Source organism: Macaca fascicularis, chromosome 11 (genome assembly GCF_037993035.2).
Source record: "Macaca fascicularis isolate 582-1 chromosome 11, T2T-MFA8v1.1".
NCBI lineage: Eukaryota > Metazoa > Chordata > Mammalia > Primates > Cercopithecidae > Macaca > Macaca fascicularis.
The window spans coordinates 89,517,318-89,540,766 of NC_088385.1; the positions used below are offsets into that span (position 1 = coordinate 89,517,318).

At 39.1% G+C, this 23,449-nt stretch overlaps 1 protein-coding gene across 4 annotated transcripts in view; it reads left to right on the forward strand.

Moving 5' to 3' along the window:
* The first annotated feature begins 14,890 nt into the window (after positions 1-14,890).
* TMTC2 (transmembrane O-mannosyltransferase targeting cadherins 2) overlaps positions 14,891-23,449 on the forward strand; it is a 455,593-nt gene continuing 447,034 nt past the window's right edge. For all 4 annotated transcript variants that reach the window (XM_074007499.1, XM_005571660.4, XM_065524634.1 and 1 more), the window contains exon 1: positions 14,891-15,643. Coding sequence is in view for 2 of the 4 variants with exons in the window: in XM_005571660.4 (XP_005571717.1) it covers positions 15,561-15,643 (83 nt within the window). In the remaining 2 variants the exon portion in view is untranslated. The remainder of the gene's footprint in view (positions 15,644-23,449) is intronic.

Consider the following 23,449-nt stretch of genomic DNA (forward strand, 5'->3'; position numbering starts at 1 on the left):
GGAATGGGAAAATAGACAGAGATCATCTTATTATTTTAAAAAAGGTAAAGATTATTTTGTGATCAGCATACTTATTTGGAAGCAAAATTTGGAGTGTTTAAAAAGGCAGGAATGTGTATTAGGCAAAATAGCATCATGCTAAAAAAAGTGTTCAATATGTGGCTTTTGTGGTGCTGATTTTTAGACACACAGTAGAACTGACAAAAGTAATCTCTTTTGTATTATCACCAAGAAAAGTAGGTCAGTCTATTCTAATTGGAATGTCTGGGAAATCTTAAAAACTCAGAATAAGTGTAATCAACTTGTTTTTTGCCAATTAATAGACAAATTGAGGGAATATGAATATATTAAAATAAATGAAGAGCAGTTGAAATACTTCAAAATGATGTGATTTCTCTCCTCTCCTCTTTTCTTTTCTCCTCTCCCGTCCCTCCCTCCCTCCCTTCCTCCTCCTCCTCTTCTTCCTTCTTTCCTCTTCTTCCTCCTCTTCCTCTTCCTCCTCTTCTTCTTCTTCTTCTTTTCTCTCTCTCTCTTTCTCCCTCCCTCTATCTCTCTCTCTCTCCCCTCCTTCCCTCCCTCCTTCCCTCTCTGTCTCTCTCTCCTGGTCACTGGGCTTTCAATTCTAACTCCCACATTGGTGATGGATAAGAGAGTGACTTTCGTAGTTTCTCATGCATGAGAAGCAACAGCTGTTTTAACTGGCACATCAACATGACCATTCCTGACAGGAAGTGCATTAGGACAATGAATGTAATCGAAGCTGCAGAATTTTGGGAGGCAACATACCATTGACCAACCCGGAATGTGGCCAGATTATTGCAGCTAATACTTCTTTCCAGAGAAAGGAACTGACTTTACAAAGTCATAACTTCATCTGGACTGAAGGTCTTTTCTCTCTGGCAGTTCTATCCCTCTCCTCTTAATGATATGCCATAGTTTAGGATTATTTTTTAAAGAAATACCCAGCAAGATATATGAATGCCAACTTCTTTAAATGTATGTTTTGCCATTTTTGCAGTTTATCAAACCAGAATTATACAAAATACCTAGGGAAAAATAAATAACAGAATAGGTAAGGTAGTTGGGTAATGGTACGGTGAAAGGATTAAATAAACTTTTTATTTTACAAATTAAAATTCTAAAACAGATCACTTGAGAACTGGACGACTTACAATTCCACTCAAGTGATGTGCATTTATGGAGCAGGTGTTATGAAAAGGACTGGAGCACGAAAGGAATGAAGCTGTCTTTCAACATTGTAATCTCAAGGGAAATCTTACAGAACCAACAGCATAGATGGATACTGAGCGAACAGATGACAAGCGGGGTTGCTCCCATTCTCTGGAAAATATCATGATAAGAAACAGATTTCAGCTGTTCCTTAAATTTTTCCTCTACTGGATGACAAAGCTGCCAAGAAATGAGGATACACAGATTATGACACAGAAATAACCCCTCCACCTGTATTACATCCTGACAAGTCACAGCATTTCTTTAATTCAAGTGTAGGAGACCTACTTATGAAGAGAAATTATCTTCTCATATGAAATATTGTATTCCACAAAGGAATAAAGCAAAACAAAGGAGTATTTCTGTGACATTCTTTAGTAATCAGTTTAAAATACCTCTTAACATCTGTAATCAGGGCTTCACGTAAACACTAGCATAGAAGGTGGAATCCCACTTTCAAACAACAACACCATCACAACACAGACAGCAACAACCAAAGCTAGGAGAAATTAAAGGCAAAGTTATAGTTACTCGAATTAAATACACATTTTACTCTAATTTAACCAAACATATTTTTCAGCTCTTGTGATACAAAATGGAACTTATGCCTGCTCCTAACATTTGTGGAGGCCAAGGCAACAATATAAAAGGAGGTCTATATATTACCACATACCTTTTAAATCAAGTAAACAGATCTTTCTGTTTACTGTGACAAATATACTTTCACAGAAAATCAAACAAAATCAGAAAATATGTGTAAATCTGTGTGTTTTACATGACTTAAATGTGGCAAAATACCAAATCTGAATGACTTTAACGACTATTGACTATTGTTTGTGTTGGGTATTTAGTTGATGGGCAAATGATGTCTTGATTAATCATACAATTAACAACCATAATAACAACCATATTATTGTATGTTATGGGCTAATGATGTCTTGATAACTTATACAATTAACAACCATAATAAATATATTATTAGATGTTTTCTATAAAATTTATTTTCTTCATCCATTTCAGCAAACTCATTAAATAGGTTTTTGAAATCAAGACTTTTACATATGTGATTTGTTTTCTTATAACATTAATGATCTAAAGAACTAAATATGTAATTATATTCAAAGTCTACAGAATTTGAATATATTTTCAATAACAAATGTAAAATGTAAACATTTTAATTATTTTGTTATCAAACAAAATTATGTCTTCTAAAACATTCATTAAAAGGTACAATTCAAATTATAATTATTAAACATAAGTACTTAAAAAATTACTTAAATCTCATTAAATAATTTTATTAAAATGAATCAATTTATAGCTCTACTATTCAAGGTCCATGTGGTTGCCAATATAAAGAATCAGTATCACACATTTTATTACTAGACGTACAAATACAAAGTTAAAAGAATGTCTTTCAGCTGCCATGTGCAACAGTTGAGAATAGCATACTAAATTTGCAAGTACAGACAGAATCACAAATGGGGAACATATAAAGAAGAAAGGCACATTGGGACCTAAGCAGTACAATGTGGTTGAAGGTGCTGAAAAAATAGTTACTGTGGAAGGAAAACCTACCCCAGCTGTTGGGTGACTTCACGAGGGAACTCTCTTGCAGTCCAGCATACAGAGTCCAAAGATGTGTGATGAAGTTGGGCTGATACCAGCAGGTATGGCTATCCAAAGAGATTCAGTCTGCTGGGTGGGAATACAGCCAAAGGAGCCCATAGGCATCAGGCTGTACTAGAAGTAAAGAGATGGATGGAACTGTGGTTTGAAGTGATATACAGCAGAACCTCCTTGAGTAGTGGGAGGGTCCAGGTAACAGAGCTCTACCTCCATAGACAAGCCTGTCAAAGCTAGGCAGAATGTCAGGGTCCCAGTCAAGTGGGCTTGGGTGCAGGGAAAAGCTCTATATCCAGATGGCTTTGAAATAATTAGAGAAAACCAAAGCAGATGTCTGGATGTATACATAGACTCGCTCCATACAACTAGGGTGAGAGGAAAGCAATGATTCAGTAGGCAAATGATGGGGGTGAAACAGGAAGCATATGCACCCCTGGTCCCCTCCACTTGCTGATGGTGCAGATTTTAGGCTCTGGTGCAAACTGTTTCTGGTTTCGGTTGAGGTTGACTCTATATAGAAAGGGAATTAATTATTGTAGGTGAGTGAAGCTCAGGAAGACATTGGCTGAACAATACTAAAACAGTTCCATGAGAGGGCAAATATTTTTTAAGTGTTCATATGGGATTGATAGGGAAATTATTTATTATTGGTTTAATCCATAGGTCCAACATATTGGTGAAAGCTAATTTTAACTTTTACTATGATGACATTTTGATGCAATGTATATGGGTAAATTTGGCACTAAAACATTATACAAGTTTTCATTGTTAATATCAGGTGAAAGGATATATAAAATCACTTTTGGAAAATATTTATCATACCTATTAAGACTCTTGAAACTGCTATTTCCTATGAGTCAAAATGGGGCCCTGTGACTCTGCAATTACATTAATATGGATAGTTTTTGTGTCAGTGCAGAATGACTGAAATCGTTTATCACTTTTAGTATCCAGTATAAAATATATCTCCAATATGAGATATATTTTTACTGACATTGTACAGGATTTCAAAGAAAGTATTAGATTTGGAGTATGAACTTCAAGCGGCAGGCAAGCAAAATGCAGCATTTGCTTGTTCTTACTGGCTTTTAAAATTCCAGATCAACAACTTTGTCTTTATTCGACACGACAGACTCATAATGAAGGAGCCATGCAGTCATTTAGACTTGGGGGTCTGCACTTTATAAGTGGTAACAAATGAATCATAGGAAATCAAAATAATTTGTATTGATGTTTTACCTAAAAAAGATCCTATTTTAAAGAATATTTTAGCTCCCCTGACTGATCTAAACTAGGAAATGACCTCTCCTAGGAAATCATTTAGGTGAAAGAATTTATTTTGCTGATATTCAGGAAAACACTTTGATTTTTAACTGTAGTTTAATATTATTTCCTGCTTATATCTTTTAGATAAGAGCCAACGTATCAGTCTCCCTTTAAAAACATGTTCCGGCCGGGCGCGGTGGCTCAAGCCTGTAATCCCAGCACTTTGGGAGGCCGAGATGGGCGGATCACGAGGTCAGGAGATCGAGACCATCCTGGCTAACACGGTGAAACCCCGTCTCTACTAAAAATACAAGAAAATTAGCCGGGCGAGGTGGCGGGCGCCTGTAGTCCCAGCTACTCGGGAGGCTGAGGCAGGAGAATGGCGTGAACCCGGGAGGCGGAGCTTGCAGTGAGCCGAGATCGCGCCACTGCACTCCAGCCTGGGCGACAGAGCAAGACTCCGTCTCAAAAAAAAAAAAAAAAAAAAATGTTCCTACTTCATTTAAATTATTCTCCCAATAGTCAGCTTATTGAAATAAGGGTTGGCATTACAGACATAAGCTGTAGTGTGTATTTTTAAAATATATTTAGTAGCATAACTAAAAAATACACAAAAATATTGATACTTAAGTCCAATGACTTACTGATAATGAAATGACATGAGTGTGTGCTCTGCCAGTACTTATTCATAGTCACATAAAGTGATTTCCTAGAATCACTTGTTTTATTGCAGTAGCAAAAATAACACGTAACATGAAATCTACCTTCTTAACAAAGTTTAAAGCATACTATATAGAATTGTTAACTAATATACACATTGTTACACAGCAGATCTCTAGGAGTTTTTCCTTCCTGTATGACTGAAATTCTATACTCATTGATAGCACCCCCTCTTTTCACCTCCTTTCAGACCCCTGGCAACACTTCCAGTTGCCACTTTTAATGAATGATCCTTTAATAGTCTGTATTTCTAGAATTCTGCATACGTACCTATTCCCATTGTTATGAATTTTTGGTTTAAGTTGTTTTTACTAAATAATTGTTTCCAGAATCTTCAAAAGCTTTCCAGGAATGACTAGCCTTTTTTTTTTTTTTTTTTTTTTTTTTTTTTTTTACTTCTCTGTTATCTGGTGTTTCTGTTATAAAACATAATTCTTAATTAGAAATTTTAATAAGATGAAGTGACAGAAAATGTAATTGGTACATCTTTGTGTATACATTGCATTCTTTAATCTCTGCATCTGACCTCAAGGTAAAAGGCTAATTTTATTCTGTCTACAAAATAGTTTGATAAGGTATTCCTTGATGCCTCTCTGCACGTAATGGTGTCATCCCTCAGTTGGCTCTGAATATTAGTTTGTGAGATAAGACTTCTAACAGTAGTAGTCCATTCCCTAGCTGAATCTTAGCTTCTTAGTGTTCTCTACAGGAATTTTCTACCACTAGTATGTCTATCTTTTCTATTCCAAATTTTTTATATCCTGCCTAAACTCTAGACTTTGCCTTCATTTTTGTTTATGCAAAATTTAAACATGATTGTGTTTGTATGGCACACAGGTCTATCTACTTCCATTCCATTTGCTCACAAAAAGCTCACCAGAGCAAAGACGACGACTGTTGACATTCTCCCAAAAGCTGTTCCCTCACCATATTACAAAGGGCTTAAAGAAGGAGAAAGCTACCATATCAAGTCTTAAATTGCCCTATCATAAAAATGGTTCTCAATACCGTTAATAAGATGGACAGTGTAATATAAAGACCTAAAAGGCTTTTGGAACAGGCAGACATAATATAGAATCCTGGGTCATCGTTTGGTCATTGTGCAGTCAAGTTACATAATATTCTTGACTTTCAATTTTGTCATTTTTGAAAAAACAATAATAATATCAATCTGCGCAATACTATCAATTCTCTATTGTGAAAATTAAGTTATATGCATATTTAAAGTACCTGACATGGTGCCTGTGCAGAGTAAATGCTGAACACATACAAAGACCTTTCCTTTTGCGTTCTTACTTCAGAACTCTGACTTGTTTCAGCAGTGGGTAGGAGAGACTGTGAAGGAGATGAAGAGATTAGAAAAGACATTGCGTTCAAACAAGGTCTACATGTGGGCAGCCTGAGCGCTTAGCTTTAAGTAGAATTATTTGGGCAGATATTGACACGTGTATCCAAAGCCAGGTTAAAGGATGGGTGAACTGATCTATTGGAGACACCAAGTCACCACTGGAATTAATTAGATATATGGTGCATATGTAAATCCTTTTATGAGTGGCAAAGTGTAAAAATGATCGATCCCTTGAATTGCAACTCAAAACTACTCTGGGTCAGAATCAGCCTATCTCCACTGGCTATTCTGAAGTATGCCCCAGTAAGTACATGGCCCTGTAAGTACTGGCCCTGCCACCAACCCTGAGACAAAAAGTCTGTAGTTGCTGTCAGCTGAAATGTTAAAACTGACTAGAACACATGGTATATGATATTTGTTGAGAATCAGTGATTTATATCCAAAGTTTAAACACTGATATGTTTCCAAAGATACTGTCTGGTTCTGAAACATCACAACAGTAAAACTGAAGATAGAACATAAACGACAGAAAAATGAAAAATGTTTTGTAGGCATTAATATGCAAGAGATAGAGAAAGACAGAGAAGAAAAAAATTTAAGTACTAGAAGCTTGTAACTATATCCATTAAAATCACTTATCACTTGTGAATGCTGGTGACTAGTGCTGTCCACGTGACAGTACAGATGTGAGTGATAATTTCAGATAAATTAAAATGTTATATTGCTTTTAATGCATATCATAAATTCCTCATTCTGAATATAAATACATGTGGAACAAATATTTTAAGAATATCGATGAGAAGGGATGACACTCACATATTTTAATCCTATCCAGCCTGTTTTGCTATGGATATTTTAGGCCATAGATATTTATTCTACTTTTCGTACAAAGAAACTCAGAGAACAGACATAATCACATTCATATACCTAAATACCTACATACGCATAATCACATACCTACATATAAATATACTCAAGATATAAATAAATTTAAAAGAGGTGGAAAAAAACAAGAGCCAAATTATAGGGACTTATAATAGCAAACGGAAATAAAATTTTAAGTGTTATAATTAAACAGGGTTTGGAAACGATTTTCAAAAAGAAGAACAAAATTGTAGAAATTATACTACCCAACTTCAACACTTATAAAGGTGCAGTAATCAAGACAGTGTGATATTGGCATAAAAATAGACAAAATAATCAATAGACAGTATATATGCACAGAAATGGACCTACACACACACACACATATATATATATGTCAATTGACAAAGATGCAAAGGCAATTCAGTGGAGAAAATAGACTTTTTAAACAAATTGTGCTGGAACAGATGAATATCCAAGGACAAAAATGGACGAGCCTTTGAGCCTAGCAGTGGCATGTGATTAATGCAGGGAGCGGGTTGTAGAGGATGAGCGCTTCTGACATAGGTTCCCATTTGTGCTCAGCTTGGGACTGATGAATTCAATGTTGTCTTCATCATTTGTCCACTTCAATCCAAGGACTGACTCTGTGGAGCTGACTGCCAAGAAATAAATGTCTTTGCTTCAAATCAATCATTGCAGACAATCTATTTTATTAGTTTGTATATCTCAGGACAGATCTTTACAACACTTATGAAGGTGACTTTGTGGTTTTGTGCATTAACTTTTAAATGCTTTTGTAGGAGCAAAATATGGAAAACTGAAAGAATAGGTCAGAAAGGACCAAAAAAGATGAAAGGAAGGACATTTGGAAAGAGAAACACAAGATAGTGGAAGTCTATATGTAAGGCTATAAATATGCAATTCACTTATAATTACTAAAGTAATAATATTATGAATTATAATTTTTAATGAGGAACTTCATTAAATCTATTGCAAAAGTTTTAAATACATTGATTTTGTCACCTATTATTAGATTAATAGGTCGAATTGCAAACAGACTTTCTAGTCATTTCAGAGGAATAATAAGTGGATTAAACATGTAAGGTGTGAATTTGTAGTGGGGTTTTTAACATGATAATATTGACTTCTGCAAATCTTGTATTTGGTTTTTCAAATTATAATTTACATTAATACTTTCATTATTGTGTTGCAGTGTGGGTTAGGTTATTTATCCTACCTTTTTTTTTTTTTTTTTTTTTTTTTTGAGATGGAGTCTCCCTCTGTCTCCCAGGCTGGAGTGCAGTGGGGCGATCTCGGTTCACTGCAACCTCTGCCCCACAGGTTCAAATGATTCTCCTGTCTCAGCCTCCCGAGTAGCTGGGATTACAGGCGTGGGCCACCAGGCCAGGCTAATTTTTAATTTAGTAGAAATGGGGTTTCACCATGTTGGTCAGGTTGATCTCAAACTCCTGACCTCATGACCCGCCTGCCTTGGCTTCCCAAAGTGCTGGGATTGTGCCTGGCCTATCCTATTTTTCTAATGGATACAGTGTATTGTATTAGAAAAAATGTATATGCATGAGTTGAATATATTTGTTATTAAAAGTGTGTGTGTGTGTATATTTTATGGGGGAGGGTTTCTGTTATACATAAGTGTATACTCTTTGCAGGTTTCTACACCATATTGGGGAAAAATCAGGCAAAAGTGGTAGACCAAAAAGGCTTCCACAGTATTCTATCCAAAATGATCTGAGGGCGTGTAGAGAAGAAAGATTAATTTAACCAAAGCATCGTGGCTGTGCCCAGGAATTCCCTCTCCTGAGGTAGATCCTAAGTGGGATGAGGCCTTTTTTTTTTTCTTTTTTTTTTTTTTTTTTTTTTTTGAGACGGAGTCTCGCTCTGTCGCCCAGGCTGGAGTGCAGTGGTCGGATCTCCGCTCACTGCAAGCTCCGCCTCCCGGGTTCACGCCGTTCTCCTGCCTCAGCCTCCCGAGTAGCTGGGACTACAGGTGCCCGCCACCACGCCCGGCTAGTTTTTTTGTATTTTTTAGTAGAGACGGTGTTTCACCGGGTTAGCCAGGATGGTCTCGATCTCCTGACCTCATGATCCGTCTGCCTCGACCTCCCAAAGTGCTGGGATTACAGGCTTGAGCCACCGCGCCCGGCCGGGATGAGGCCTTTTGAATGGAAAAATAAGGAACGAGACTACTGAGTAGTGGTTGAAGCACAGACTTTTGGAATAAAAGACAGAAGTTCAAATATTAGCACCACCACTGAGAGGCTGTTCAGACCATGAGCAATTTACTAAACTTCTCTGTGTCTCCTTTTCCTTATCTGTAAAATACAGATAGTTACGGTACCTACCTCCCTGGGCTGTTATAAGGATTAAATGAGATAATAAATGTAAGGGGCTTAGTACGATGCCTAATATCTAGACAAATGCTCAATAGCTGGTAGCCGTTTTATAAATAAAAGCAGGTCACCCATGGGGAGCACAGAAGTTCATATCAAATGATTCAGGGCTAAAGCTTTGAGCTATGGGAGGATGTTGACAACTAACTGGCTTTTACATGAAATCTACCAGAAAACACAAGTGGTGTTTGTCAGCTGACAGCTTACGCTATCCTGTCTAATAAATTAGCCACATGTCACTAAATTAATTGAAATTAAACAAAATTAAAAATGCAGTTCCTCAGTCACAGTAGCCACATTTCAATTGCTCAATGGCCACATGTAACTAAAGAACAGTGCAACACAAAATCACCTCTGCAGCAAGTTCTGCTGGACAACACTGGCTTAAAAGTTTCGTGTGGGTTGAACATCAAGGCAACATTCATGAATAGCTGGTGAATTTAACCAATGTCCACATCAAAATTAATCTTCCTTAAAAAATCTGAGGCTTATCAAAACTCGGTTTCCTGATATTCAGTGCAATTTTTCAAGCTGTTAGAGCATTCTTGATCACTGTTTATATCAGTGCATGTGAATGCATTCAGAGAGATTCTATAAAGGAGGCTGTCCTTGCTTTTCTTGATTGAGTTTTTGATTTCTATCATTAGCCTCAACATCTCTGCAATTATTCATATCTTGTTATTAACATGTTATTTCTACACTCCTCCTCCTCCTTGTCTCCTCCCTCACCCCCACATTCTCAGAATTGGAAGCTGGGGAGACTGTGAGATTCTTAAAGTGATCATTATTTTTCTAGCAGCTGGTTCTCTTAACAGTCCCAGTTTTAAGATATAGGTGACAAGATCTGTTTCCGTGCCTGCCCTGTTCTACTTATATTCCTAATGGATCACAAGTCTTGGGATAAAGTGATGTTATACATTGTAGTGTCTGCAGGACAGCACTTTATGGTATGCTGGGAAGCATCTAAATGTAACATGTGTAGCCAATGCACTTACAGTCATTAGTTAACCAAGCCGCCCATATGCCTGTTTCAGCTCCCTGACCCACATTTCATCCATGCTCTGTTGTTTTTCTCCTGCAGGGTTATTTCCTGAGTAAATCCCAGAGCTTATGAGTCCCCCCCGCAGACAGCTCTGTTCTGACCTCCCTAAACAGGCAGTTTCACCTGCTGGGCTAGTGTTTTTCTGCTTCTTAGTCAATCTGTTAAGATTTTAGAAGGAGATACTTGGATACCTTTTCAGAAAACATATGGAAGATTGTAATTATTTTGGCCCAGTACAATTTTAGAATTGAGAGAGCAAGGAAGAGGCGCAAATCTCCTGCTCATAAATAACCAAATCTGTAGGCACTTTAAGAAGCGTTCTGTGCAGCAAGAGAATTGACGTGCCACATTTCACCCTTGGCACGCTTTCCAAATGAATTGTTCAAAGAGAAGTTATATTAGGACAAATAGAAATGACGACCAGGACCAGATGTGGATTTTTAGTTAATATTTATGCAACACCCAAAGGGAAGATAGTATTGCACAATAAACTAAAAATGTCTCAGGCAAATAAGGAAAACTTTACCCTGAGGAACTGGCACTGCAAAGGTATGAATTATACAACAAAGGACTGGGACTGCAGAACAAATGCAGGGTAGGTCGGGGCTACTATAAAAAGGAATTCATTGAGGAAGTGGTGAGGTAGCAGATGTGTGGAACCTACTTCAGGAAAATAAGGGCTTAGCGCGTTTTTGGCCAGTATTGTGTCTAAGGTAGAAAATTCAAGCCAGCCATCCTAATTTCCTTCATCTGTGGAGAGCAACAGTAGCTTTAAATAGAACATACACATATTCAGAACTGATGCTGCAATCTCACATCGAATAAGTACACCTTGATAAACTAAAAAGCTATGTCCCCAGATTTTAAATGATCTCCAACAATAGTTATGACATCTTTAATCTGATTTTCCTCCTAAAGTTGTTCCAGGAAGGTAGAAAATGCAGGAATTGGCTGCTTCTCAGCCCTTGGAGAGCAGTCCGAAAGAGACCATGGCTTAATGCTCTGGAAGGATATTGAAACCTACATTAAATTATAATAGAAAAATTTGTTAAAAGCAATTGGATTTCTCGAACACAGGTGGGTTTCCAGCCTTCTATTTATCAGGGAAGGCAAGATGTGCCACTTTACGGCACATCTCCCAGTCACCTAGGCTTCCAATTCAGAGGTATTGGGAGGTGGGGAGAGGAGAAAAGGAGATGGAGGAGTGTATAACATTTATTTAAAACTATTGGAGCCATGGCTGGGCATGGTGGCTCATGCCTGTAATCCCAGCACTTTGGGAGGTCAAGGCAAGTGGATCACTTGAGGTCAGGAGTTCAAGACCAGCGTGGGCCATATGGTGAAACCTCATTTCTATTAAAAATACAAAAATTAGTCAGACTTGGTGGCACAAACCTACAATCCCAGCTACTGGGGATGCTGAGGCAGGAGAATCGCTTGAGCCCGGGAGGCAGAGGTTGCAGTGAGCCAAGATCGGGCGACTGCACTCCAGCCTGGGTGACAGAGCGAGATTCTATCTCAAAAACAAAACAAAACAAAACAAAATTAAAATTAAAATAAAACTATTGGAGGCTTAAAAATGAACACAGCTCTGGAAAAGGCTTACAAGCTTTTAGCATGTGGAACCTAAAGCTCTCTAATATTTTTACATCTCTGAGTCCTCTTGATAACTGAAGAGAGCTGTCCATGTGACTCCCCATGACGGGTAATCCTGCAGACTTGATGCATTCTGAAAAAATTGTGAACCTGCTCCCTTCTTCTCTCCTTGGTTACTACTTCATGATCTTTAACACTAACAACGAACAATAAATCAGCAATGAAAATTTGTAGATTTTTCAGCTGTTACATAGTTTCTCCTAAGCACATTTATTTTGTTCATTTATTAACAATCTTTTTAAAGTTTCTTCTCCTTGTCCAGATGTTATAGGCTCTGGGTTTTATGTGGAAAACAAGACTGACAGGATCCCTGACCTCGTGGAGCCTCCATTCAGTGGTGCTTCCAGATACTAATACATACTATGAAGAAACGAATACATGGTAGTTGGATAGAGATTGATGGGGGAGAGCCTACTTTATTTCTGAGGTTATGGCATTTGAGCTAAGACCTGAATGGTGAGAAGGAGCTAGAGAAGGTTTGAGGAGAAGCACCTCATGCAGGAGAAAGAGAAAATGGTTAGTTCCTGAGAAGGATGTCTATGTTGTACACATATGAACACAACGTGAAGCAAGAGGGCTAGTCTGGGCTAAATGAAGGCTTGGCTGGCCATGGTAAGAATTAGTTTTATTAGCTGTACAACAGGAAGTTGTTGGACATTTAAAAATACAACAGGAAGTTGTGGAACATTTAAAAATTGGGAATGTATAGGTTTTTCAAAGGAAACTTCTGCCTAAAGTTAAAATTGGGGAAGGGAGGCATTGCAGGGGTAGAGGTATGGGGAATACTTAGAGGGCTACTGCATTTGTCCATGCAGGACATGAGGGTAGCTGGGTGGACTCAAGTAGTAAAGATGTGGTAGGATGTGTTTTGGAGGTAAGTGTCCAGGTTTTTGTTAACAAGTGAAATGAAATGAGGAAGCTAGAAAGCATAGTAATAATGATATACTAGCTAACACTTAGATTGCATTTTCCTGGTCCCTTTTAGGTGTTTTACATATGTTAACTACTTTAACACTCATAATAACAGTACTCATAAGTACTATTATTATCACTATTTTGTAGATTAGAAAACAGAGTCACAAAGAGGTTGAGTGACTGGCCAAAGATTGCCCGAATAGTAATAGCAGAGTATGCACTCAAACTTAAACATCTGATTCCACAGTATGTGTTCTTCCTTCAGTGTTCTAGGACACCATATACATATTTTATGTATACTATATATATCTCAGCATGTAAGTGCATTGGAGAGACACAGAGCATCATGATGGACTGATATGATTTTCAAAATTTTCAAGTGAGCAAAGGTTATGTAGGAAAAGGGTAAAAGATCAGTCCCTACCTGTAAAGATATAATTCCTTTTATTTTTGTTTACATATATTTGTCGAGGGCACAAAAAAATGTGTTACTGTGGATGGCATAATATTAATAAATACTCATCATTTTATCTGTGTGTATCCAATACAGATTTCTCAGATTTCCTTGTGAAATCAGGAAAATACGTAGCTTTGGTCTACAGATACCCAAACCACGGCATTTTCTTTTCAGGCCACTGCTAAACACCCAGGGGGCTCAATTTCTTGCCACAGTTTCAGAGAGTTTGCTGGTTAGGTGCTGCTCTTGGTTGGAACCAGTCGGCCCGCATGGAAAACAGACCTCTCTTCCACACCTTGTGGTTACTATGCAGCAGGGGGCGCTGCAGTAGTGTTCATCGCGGTCCACCGGAGCCACTCGCCAGGCCAGAAAGGCGACCAGCCGGGAGGAGGCGTGTCAGGCAGCCCTGGGTCCTCTTAGGTCTTGCAACTTTAGTACCCAGAGCTTGTTCTACACAGACCATTCTACACCATATTTCATCATGTTGGATGTTTTCCATCCAGTCCTGCCTCCGAGCGGAAAGGAAAGGGCATTAGCTTCCCGCCTTACTAGATTTAAGCATAGTACTGTACCGGCTTGCACTAGAGGTTTGTCTCCTGTGTTCGAAGGGTCAACCCTACAGTCTCCCTGAAACCACGAAGGAGTCCCTGGGCAGTTGCTGCGGGGTGTGTGTGTGTGTCTTTCTTTCCCTTTTTGGGGTCCTTTCTTTTTAACCTTACTGAAGGAGGGAACATTTCTCTCCCTACAAGTCTTTCCATTGACATTGGGGCCAACCGTGGGCTAAGAGCTGAAATCTCTCCTTCCTAAGTTGCCTCCAAGCTCTCCACTACTACCTGCTTCCGCCCCATTTAGTCTCACACACCGTGTGCGTGAGAGATCGCCCGTGTGTTTGTGACAACCGAAGCTGCAGCAGTCGCCAAACCTGTTCTTCCTCTCCTGGTCTCAGAAGTCTCTCCAGCTGACCGGACTTACGCCTGGCAGCTCTTGGCACACACAGCGCTGTGGCTGAGATTCAGTAGTGCCAGGCGCTGCCAGGCAGCAGCGGGGCGAGCGACCACCTCCTCCTCGGCCTCCTTTCTCCCGGCTTCCCCTCCCAAGGCGCACTGTAGCTACTCCTTTGGGCTGTCTTCCAGCCGTCGCCCTTGGGTCCCGGGGGCTTTCCAGAGTGAAATCGAAGGTGAAGGAAACAAGAGGGCGGGAGGCTGGTAGGAGGAGCCTCCAGGCTAGGGGGTGTGGGTGGAGCCTCCAGCCCGCGGAGCAGGGTGGGAGGAGCCTTCCGGGAGGATTTGGGTGGAGAAAGGGGCTGGGCCAAGCCGGGATGGAGGGTTGGTCACGCAGGCGCGGGGGGCCGCGTCGAGAACCCCACGCGGGAGCTTGTGGAGTCTCCAGCCACCGCTTCTCACTTCATTGGAGAAGGGAGCTGGGGCTGGGGCCGGGAGGGAGCTAATAAACAGTGAATGTGCAGCAGCCGCCTTGGCGGCCGGAGTCCGCCCGAGCGACACCGGAGCAGTGCACCCGGGAGGCGGCGAGGGGAGGCGGTTCGCCTTGTCCCTCCCACCCGCGCCTCTTTCTCTCTCTTCCTCCAGCTGGTCCCAGAGCCCGGCTCGGTCCGGTCCCTCTGCCCCCATCCCGCACCCTTCCACCTCCTCCGAGTCCCACTCCTCACCTAGGACGCCCCAAACTGCCATGGGTTAGGGTGCGAACCGCGACCCGCGCGAAAAGACCAGCCCTGCGCTTCCGCCGGGGAACGCGGAGCCCAAACACCGCTCACCGCTTGCGGGCGCCGGGCATGGGGAGTGTGGTGTGAGCCCGCACCCGGGGAGGACGCAGGAGCTGCGGAGCCGGGCGCGAGGAGGAGGAGAGGAGTCGTGGATTGGAAGGACCCGAGGGAGGGAGGGTGGAGAAGCGACGGAAAAGTGAAGCTGGGAGGAGAAGGCGGCGGAAGGTGGGGATTGATGCTTCTGTTTTTTGTTGCCGCTGCTGCCCTCGCGCTGGGAGCCGAGCCGGAGGGAAGGCGGTGGAGAGATGATTGCAGAGTTGGTGAGCAGCGCTCTGGGGCTCGCCTTGTATCTCAACACCCTGAGTGCGGATTTCTGCTATGATGACAGGTAAGGGGTCGAGAGGAAGGGGCGACGGGCTGCAGGGGGCATACTCCGCGGTGGTTCTGAAGCTTCCCGCTTTAAGGCTCCAAGTGCCTCTTGGAGGAATTGGTTCAGCACCTGATGGTTTAGGCAACACGTAAACATTAACACCTAAATCAAACACCCGGGACGTGAGCGCGCTGGGCGGGCCGAGGGAGTTTCCGCTCCTAGTTTGCAGCAGGTTCTCGCCCTTGCTTCTCGGCTGTTGGCAGACGCTTGAGTTTCTTAGCGGAAATCCCGGCAATTTGGGAAACTGTTTAATGAGCGTATTAAATTAAAAAGTCTTAGGTATTCCTTGATGCAACAAAAGCACATTAAGTGATTTTACATCTGGGTTGGGAGGAAGCCGCTCCTGGATCCCTGATAGATCCTCCCTGTTCCGTTTCTTTTTTTTGATGGGGCACTTTTATTTCCCGAAGTTAAAACACACGTTTGATAGTTGCCAAAATTGTGAAAAGAGAGATCGTTCTCTGCTTTAACTTTACCTTTTAACGTGTACAGACTTTTACTTTGAGCCAAAATAGTGCTGCTGATGGTCTCTCCCACCTCCCTAGCCTCCTTCACCAATCCATTGGGCAGCACTTTATAAGAGCCTCGGCTTTCATTTCTGTTTGGGAGTTGTACATTAGACGTTAGTGGTTCTTTTGTACTAATTGGAGAAGAAGACGCCCCTAGAGACTGAAGTTGTCTTCTGCACTTAGGTTAGTTTGGGTGGCTAATGAGACCTGAACTGTGTTGTCAAAGATACTGCATCGATTTCTGGAAAATGTCACCATTGTTTTGGTGTCTCTGCCTATCTTTTAAACGTTATTTGTGTTTAGAAAGTGATGAAAAGCCCCTATATCCATTAGGGAAAATTCCAATTTGTGTCCTTCCGGTGCCTTGATCTGACTACAATTAAAACAGATGCATAATTAAAATATATTAGGGATAACAGCACGCCTGGCTAAACTTATTAACCGTCCTGGGGTGTTTCATGCTTCATTGAAATTAAACCATCCAAAAAGTGAGCACAGATTTACTTTGACAGCTTTTCAGCAGCCTCTCTGGGCTGTGGAAAGTGAATGGATCCCCAGGGTTAGGGCGAGGCAGTGAGTGAACTCTTAAGCAAAGTGGTTGACAGTGAGGGGAGGTGAAGGCAGAATCTTCTTCTGGTCGTAATTAGCCCACTGTATTCTCTGGTGTGCCCATTCTCTTGCTAAAAGCATCTTCACATCTCTGTTAAGAAATCACCTGATAATAGCTGCTAGAACATCCAGCAGACCCGTCTTAATGCATTTTATGTAGTGCCTATCAGAGGCTACTTGATAGGGAGCCACTGTTAAACATACATTTTTTCTTAACTTTTATGCAGCATACTGATTTTAGCAACTACACAGCATGCTCTGAGAAATGGTCTGTAGGAGTGAGGTAAATTTCTGTTCTCTCCAATTTTGTGTAATGGTGCACCTGCTATTTCTAGCATATTCGTGGAAAAAGCCCTTGTTACCAAAGATGGGTGACTTTTACGAAAACCAGCTTAGGTCAGTGTGGGCAGTTACTGGCTCTGATGGGGGCGGTTTGGATAGGAAGCTTTTAAACCGAGAATATAGAGCTTATTTAAAAAAAGAAACTTACTATAATACTCTAACCTGTTGTAGAACACTGTGATAAAATCAAATATTCCTATTGTATGCCCTTGTTAACTGCTGTCTAATCCTTAAGAAAGTACATATCAGAAGTAACCATTCTTTAAAAATTAAAGGTAAATTTGGATATGCATTTTTCTGTAGGTATAATTGTTCTGTGCTCTTGAGTCATCAGACGTGTTAGCACTGGACTTTGTAACTTGGAAGAATGGTGTGAGTGTGATGATAAATTAGTTGTGCTTTGATGGTTGACAGTTGTAAGTTATTCAGATGCAATAGGTCTAATGGAGTGTTAAAATTCATGACTTCTATCTTGTAGCTACATAGGTGAATTTAGTATGATTATTTGCCCATATCATTTTATTGATAGCATGCTCAATATGACGTCTGGATAGTATATATTGATATAATGTTGAGGCCCTATAAGTGTGAATTATGCTTTGCTACAATTTGAAAAGTGTATTTTACACTGATTTCTTAGCATAACTGCATATGCCATCACATATTCTTAGAATGTGAAATCTTAGGAGTAGCAAACTTAGGTTTTATGTATCCTAGAAATTATGAGACACATAAATAGGAGCACTGAACTTATTTGCTGTTCAAATGATTCATTGCAAAGTTACACTATAAATTGTTTCTTTTCTGACATATTTTCTGTCTAACTACTGTAACTCACTGGTGTGTGAAGGGGGAGGAGAGCTGGGGAGCCCAGTGTAAACTGTAGGATGATGATAATTTGTTTATTTCCACTACTCCATTTCAGATGCAAAGATTCATGTTTAAACCATGGCTTAAACTAGACCTGTGGATTCTGCTGCCCCCCAGGAACTTTTGTGAAATACAGTTCTGTAAGGAGAGGCCAGTGCCGGAAGTGAAGGGAGAAGCGCTCAAGGGAGATGGCTGTTATTCCTGACATGCTTAACTAAATCATTTTTGCTGTGGTATTTCTCAAAGTTATCATTTCTTTTGAATATAGTGATCATTTGCTTTATAAACTATATATAATTTCTTTCCATGTTTGATGTAGCTTGGTTGAAATTAAATGGTAACATGAAACTTTCTTATAGCACAATTAATTTCTCTATGGTAAAATTTAATATTTTACAAGTGTGTCTGTGCTAAATTTAAGAATATGCCTTTGATGTGATGAAACAAACAGTGGAAGAGAAGAATTCACAGTATCTGATGAAAAAGGGTATGTGGTTTCAGCTTCGTCCTCCCTCCCCTTGCTTTCAATCTAGTGTTGAGTCTTAAGTTGTGGTTAGAGGAAGATTGAAATTAAAAATATGCAGTCTTTGCCAAATTTTAAGTTATGTTGTATGTAATTCTTTAAAGGATTTTCTCTTATTTTCTGGAGAAATTTGGTGTTTAGGTCAGTGGTAAAACTTGCTGACCCAAAATTCTCTGGTTTCTTACGCATTTGTTGAGGATGACGTGGCATCATTTTTTTCTTATCCTTTTTAATAATACTGTTAGAGTTTCTTATGGAGATAGCACCATGAGAGGAGTCAGTTTACTTCAAAGCAGACGAAGGTAAACAAACCATAACTGTTCTAAATTTTAGAAATCTGATTTCACTTAGCACATATCTTCTAATTGGTGACATGCCCTTTTTATACATAGACAAGCAAATAAGATAATGCAGCTTTTACATGCTTTAAATTCTCATATGAGTAAAATAATTTATTAGTTTGCAAAGAAAGACACTTTGCAAGCTTGGAAGTAGAAAATATATTTGTGACTCCTCTGAAAATTTATTTTCTTATTGGACATTTTGCATTTGTTAAACCCAACCAGAATCATTAACGTTACCTGTAGGTCTCTTAGCTATTCCACTGTGCAGTAATTTCTAGTTTGGGTTTTTTGACCTGGTATGATAGGAATCCCTCGTGAAATAATCACTCTGTTATCTTTAAAACGTTCTCTCTAAGAGACTTGTCTTTCACCAATCTGAGGTTGTTATCTTAAGATTCCAGTATGTGTAACTACTGAAAGCAGGCCTGGTATTTAGTAAAAAGCATGTTTAGAAAGAATTACTATATAATTAAGTAAGGGAGAAGCTCTCTTTATATCAATGGTTATCAAGTTATTATTATAAGAAGCCACTGTATACAGAAATATGGTCTTACTCTTCAGTTTCCTTCCCAGTTTTCACTGGAATACAAGTTAGAGTTTATAAATTATTTTAGGTGGCATTTTATTATCTAGCTATGTTTGGATTGTTTAAACAGACCTATTTGGAAAAAGTTCATTTTGCTCTTTTGAATAAGTATATCTCATCAGTAAGTTAAAATTAGGTGAAGTCATTATGAACCGCTTTACCTCAATGGAGCCTGTCACGTGATGTTTATCATAGTAATTGACCCACATACAGGCATTGAATGGACATGTGCAAATGCCACAGGGAAAATTGCCATCTGTTTCTTAGTCGTTTTCATACATACACACACATACATACACATGTATTATTTCATACATACATACACACACATACATGCATGATTATTAACGTTTACATTGGTGATTCTATGGGCTATTGTTTTGTCATCTGCACTTAGTGCCCCTATGGTTAATACTGAATTCTCTTCTGCTATAATTTTGAAATAGCAAGCTTTTGCATTCCAGCATGCGTTAGGAGCACAGTTTGTCTTTCTAATCATTTTGTTGCTGCTCAGCACACAAAAAGCACTTAAAAAAAAAATGCCTCTGGTGGTACAACTGTTTTTCATAGGCTAAAGGTGCATTGTCTGTAAAGCAGGCACCTTGGTAATATTAGGAAAGGACGAAGTTTAACCTTAAGGCACTTTGAAAAATCTGTGGCTGACAAATCTACTTTCTTATAACTTTATTATACTCATCTAAAGTGCTTTTAACACAGTAACTTTCATCTGTTAACCTTTCTGGTTCTCTCTTAAGAGCAGAGTATTGTATCAGCTTTGGATACTTATTTTAATGACTTCACAGAAGTGACAAGTGTGGCAGCCTCCAAGGAAAGGAACAGTGGGTTATTGAATGTAAAGACCTCTCCTCTATAAATAGCTGTCCTCATTTAGGAGCTCAGTTTTTTAAAAAAGTGGAGGGATATTTCAGCAGGACTGCATACCCTCTGTTTTTCATTGGGTGAAAAAGGCATAATATTTTGGATAGTTGCAGGTGTAATTGCATACAGTGTTAAATGGTTTCTTTGAAGATATGATTTGTATGTGCATTTGAGGAATAAACTTACATTCAATAATATACAAATTATTAATATTACTAGATATGGGCTTCTTTGTATATGTAGTGCATAGCACGACTACAGTACTGCTTATGTTGTTAACAAGCATCCCACAAAACATTGTGCTTTCTTACCTGTACTTTAGCAGGTACTGTAAAGGGTTTGCGTTCGGGAGTCTGATGATAGATCTATACAAATGCTGATAGGTTGACCTTTGACAGGTGGAATTCCAGTTGAATTTATCACTTTATTGTTACCTTTTAATTTTTTTACTCATGTTTATTTTTATTGATACTCATATTTAAAAACTTTCACTGGGACTCTGTTAGCTTCTTTTCCAAAACACTCACTCTTAAGATTCATGATTGGTACTTTGGCCTGGCCTTATTTTGGGTCTGTACTTACTGGTGCTTTATTCATACATGCGAAAGCTTTGGAATGCGTCTTCCAAATGTCTCTTTCCTACTTGTTCAGGTCAGTTGTTTTTCTTGGATGTCTAAACTCTTTGAGTTGACTAGATTTGCCTCAACTTGTCAATAGGGATTAAAGATTTTTGCCTCAGAGGTTTTTGGCCATATATTCAAGGCAGTTAATTCCAAAAAGATGCAGCTCTTCCAAATTTCTGTCTCACCCTCTTCCTCTCTTTTTCTCCTCTCTGTTTACCTTTCCAATTACATTTGTCAGTTTTTTTGATACTCAAGGTTTCTAGAATTAAAGGTGTGGCCAGGCACGGTGGCCCACACCTGTAATCCCAGCACTTTGGGAGGCTGAGGCGGGTGGATCCTGAGTTCAGGAGTTCGAGACCAGCCTGGCCAACATGGCGAAACCTTGTCTCTACTAAAAATACAAAAATTAGCCAGGTGTGGTGGCAGGTGCCTGTAATCCCCGCTACTCAGGAGGCTGAGGCAGGAGAATCTCTTGAAACTGGAAGGTGGAGGTTACAGCAAGCCAAGATCACGCCACTGTACTCCAGCCTGGTCAATAAGAGTGAAACTCCATCTCAAAGAGAAAAAGGTGTAAATGTTTGCTTAAGTCTTTTAGAAGCATTTTGGGATTGGTTTTTTGGGTTTACAACTTTGACTTTTTTTTTATACAGGTTAATGGGAAACAAGTAAACCTATCTGTGTAAACCAGAGAATTTCAAAAAAGGCGGGAAGACTGAAATGATTGTTTTCAAGATTCCACTTTAAAAGTTGATATCATTTTTTAGAGTAGTTTATTTAAGGACATTTCATGAGTTCTGTTAATTTGAAAAACTAGAGATAATTGTTTTAAAGATGAGATAGAGAGGTTTTGATTTATTCATGTCTAAAAAATTATATGGAAAAAATATGAGAATTGAAAATATGAACTCTGGATTTAGATTCCATTTTATTGTGGAATTAAATGAAATTAAATATATATTTGCTCTCTTTGAAGGTTATTCCTGTACCACGTTGCTTGAGGGCAGTGCCATTGTACCTGTTTTAGAAGTACCTTAGTATTTGGCAGAGGAGATGCTATTTGCTTATGATGATTTGATAAAAACTTTTGTTTCTTAATTTCTTTGCTGGGGCATTTTGTGATGTTGCAGTGAGACATGGTATGAAGTGTGGCACAGCATGTAGTTACAGTCAAGATGACTGGCTAAATTACATGATTTCTGAAATGAAACACACATTAGTGCCCTTGGAATAGCAGCTGTGTGCTAGGTATTGTCAAATAAAGTGTTTCTGTGAGGTCTTTGTATTTGATGACTAATCTTCATTTTTATGAAATTTATTATAAAAGTATAATTATTCCACAGAAAGTTTAAGTTAAAAAAAAAAAAAAGAAAACAGGTTCACTATAGCCATGTGATCATACTTTCTTTAATTAGGGAACTGTATAAAAACATTGCCTTGTGGTAATGGAATTGATTGAGATTTGAAACTGAAAAATTCATGACTTTTTTAAATGAAAGTGCCTTTTTCCTAATTGTGATTCCAGAGATTATTGATTTCCTTAGAAGTAGAACATTTTGACTGTACTAGCCTAGGAATTCTCACTTGACATCATTTAGAAGTATTTTAACTTCAAAGGATGTGTTATTTGCTGAAGAGTGGCCACTGGGGCGCAATATGGCTCTTGACATTTTGAACAGTGTTAAATGATGGTACTGAAGTATTTCAAACAGCCGTGTTTCAACATTGTTTAAAAATCCGGTGGGAAGAATGGCAGTCCATATAACCCTGCATACTTGGAATTCTTTGGTTATTAATTTGAAGTTCAGTTCACAAGTTTATTTCTTACATAGTAAGTTTTTAAGATGAATAAGGCTCATAGAAATTTTACAGCTATATCTTATGAAATTTTGTTTTCTTTTTTCGGTTGCTTATATGTATTCTGTAAAGACACTGAAAGGATGCAAACTATTGTCTTGCTTTTTTTGTTTTTACATTAACCTGTTAGGTCATAGATCTGTGTTAAGGTCATTGTTATAAAGCATATTGTTATTGAGCTTCTGTTGTAAACCCAAAATTATAAAACTAGTCTTTGAGAGAGGCAGATAAGTCAAAATTCTTTGTGAAAAGTAAACATCTTGTTTTTGTTAATTTCCAATTTGTTCCACAATGAAAGCATGTCTGTCCCATTTTCTTTTCTGTTAGTTGTGTCTCTTGGATTAAATGTGAGTCAGTAAACTCTAGAGTAAGGCTGCTCCAGAGGGAACAAGGATTTACTGGTTGTCAGTGCATGTAGAAGTGACATCCCTGAAAATTGTGTCCTCTGTGGGGGGTGCTTTAGGTGGTGGCTATAGAGATTACATTCATAGGCTTGACTACTTTTCTGTTTGGGGAGGACACTTGTCATTACAAAACCATTCTAAAGAAGGGGTTCTCAAGGTAAGGCTGGCAGCTGCAATTAGCTATAGTGGTTCCTCTGGGACATTTCTCATGGTTTTGTAGA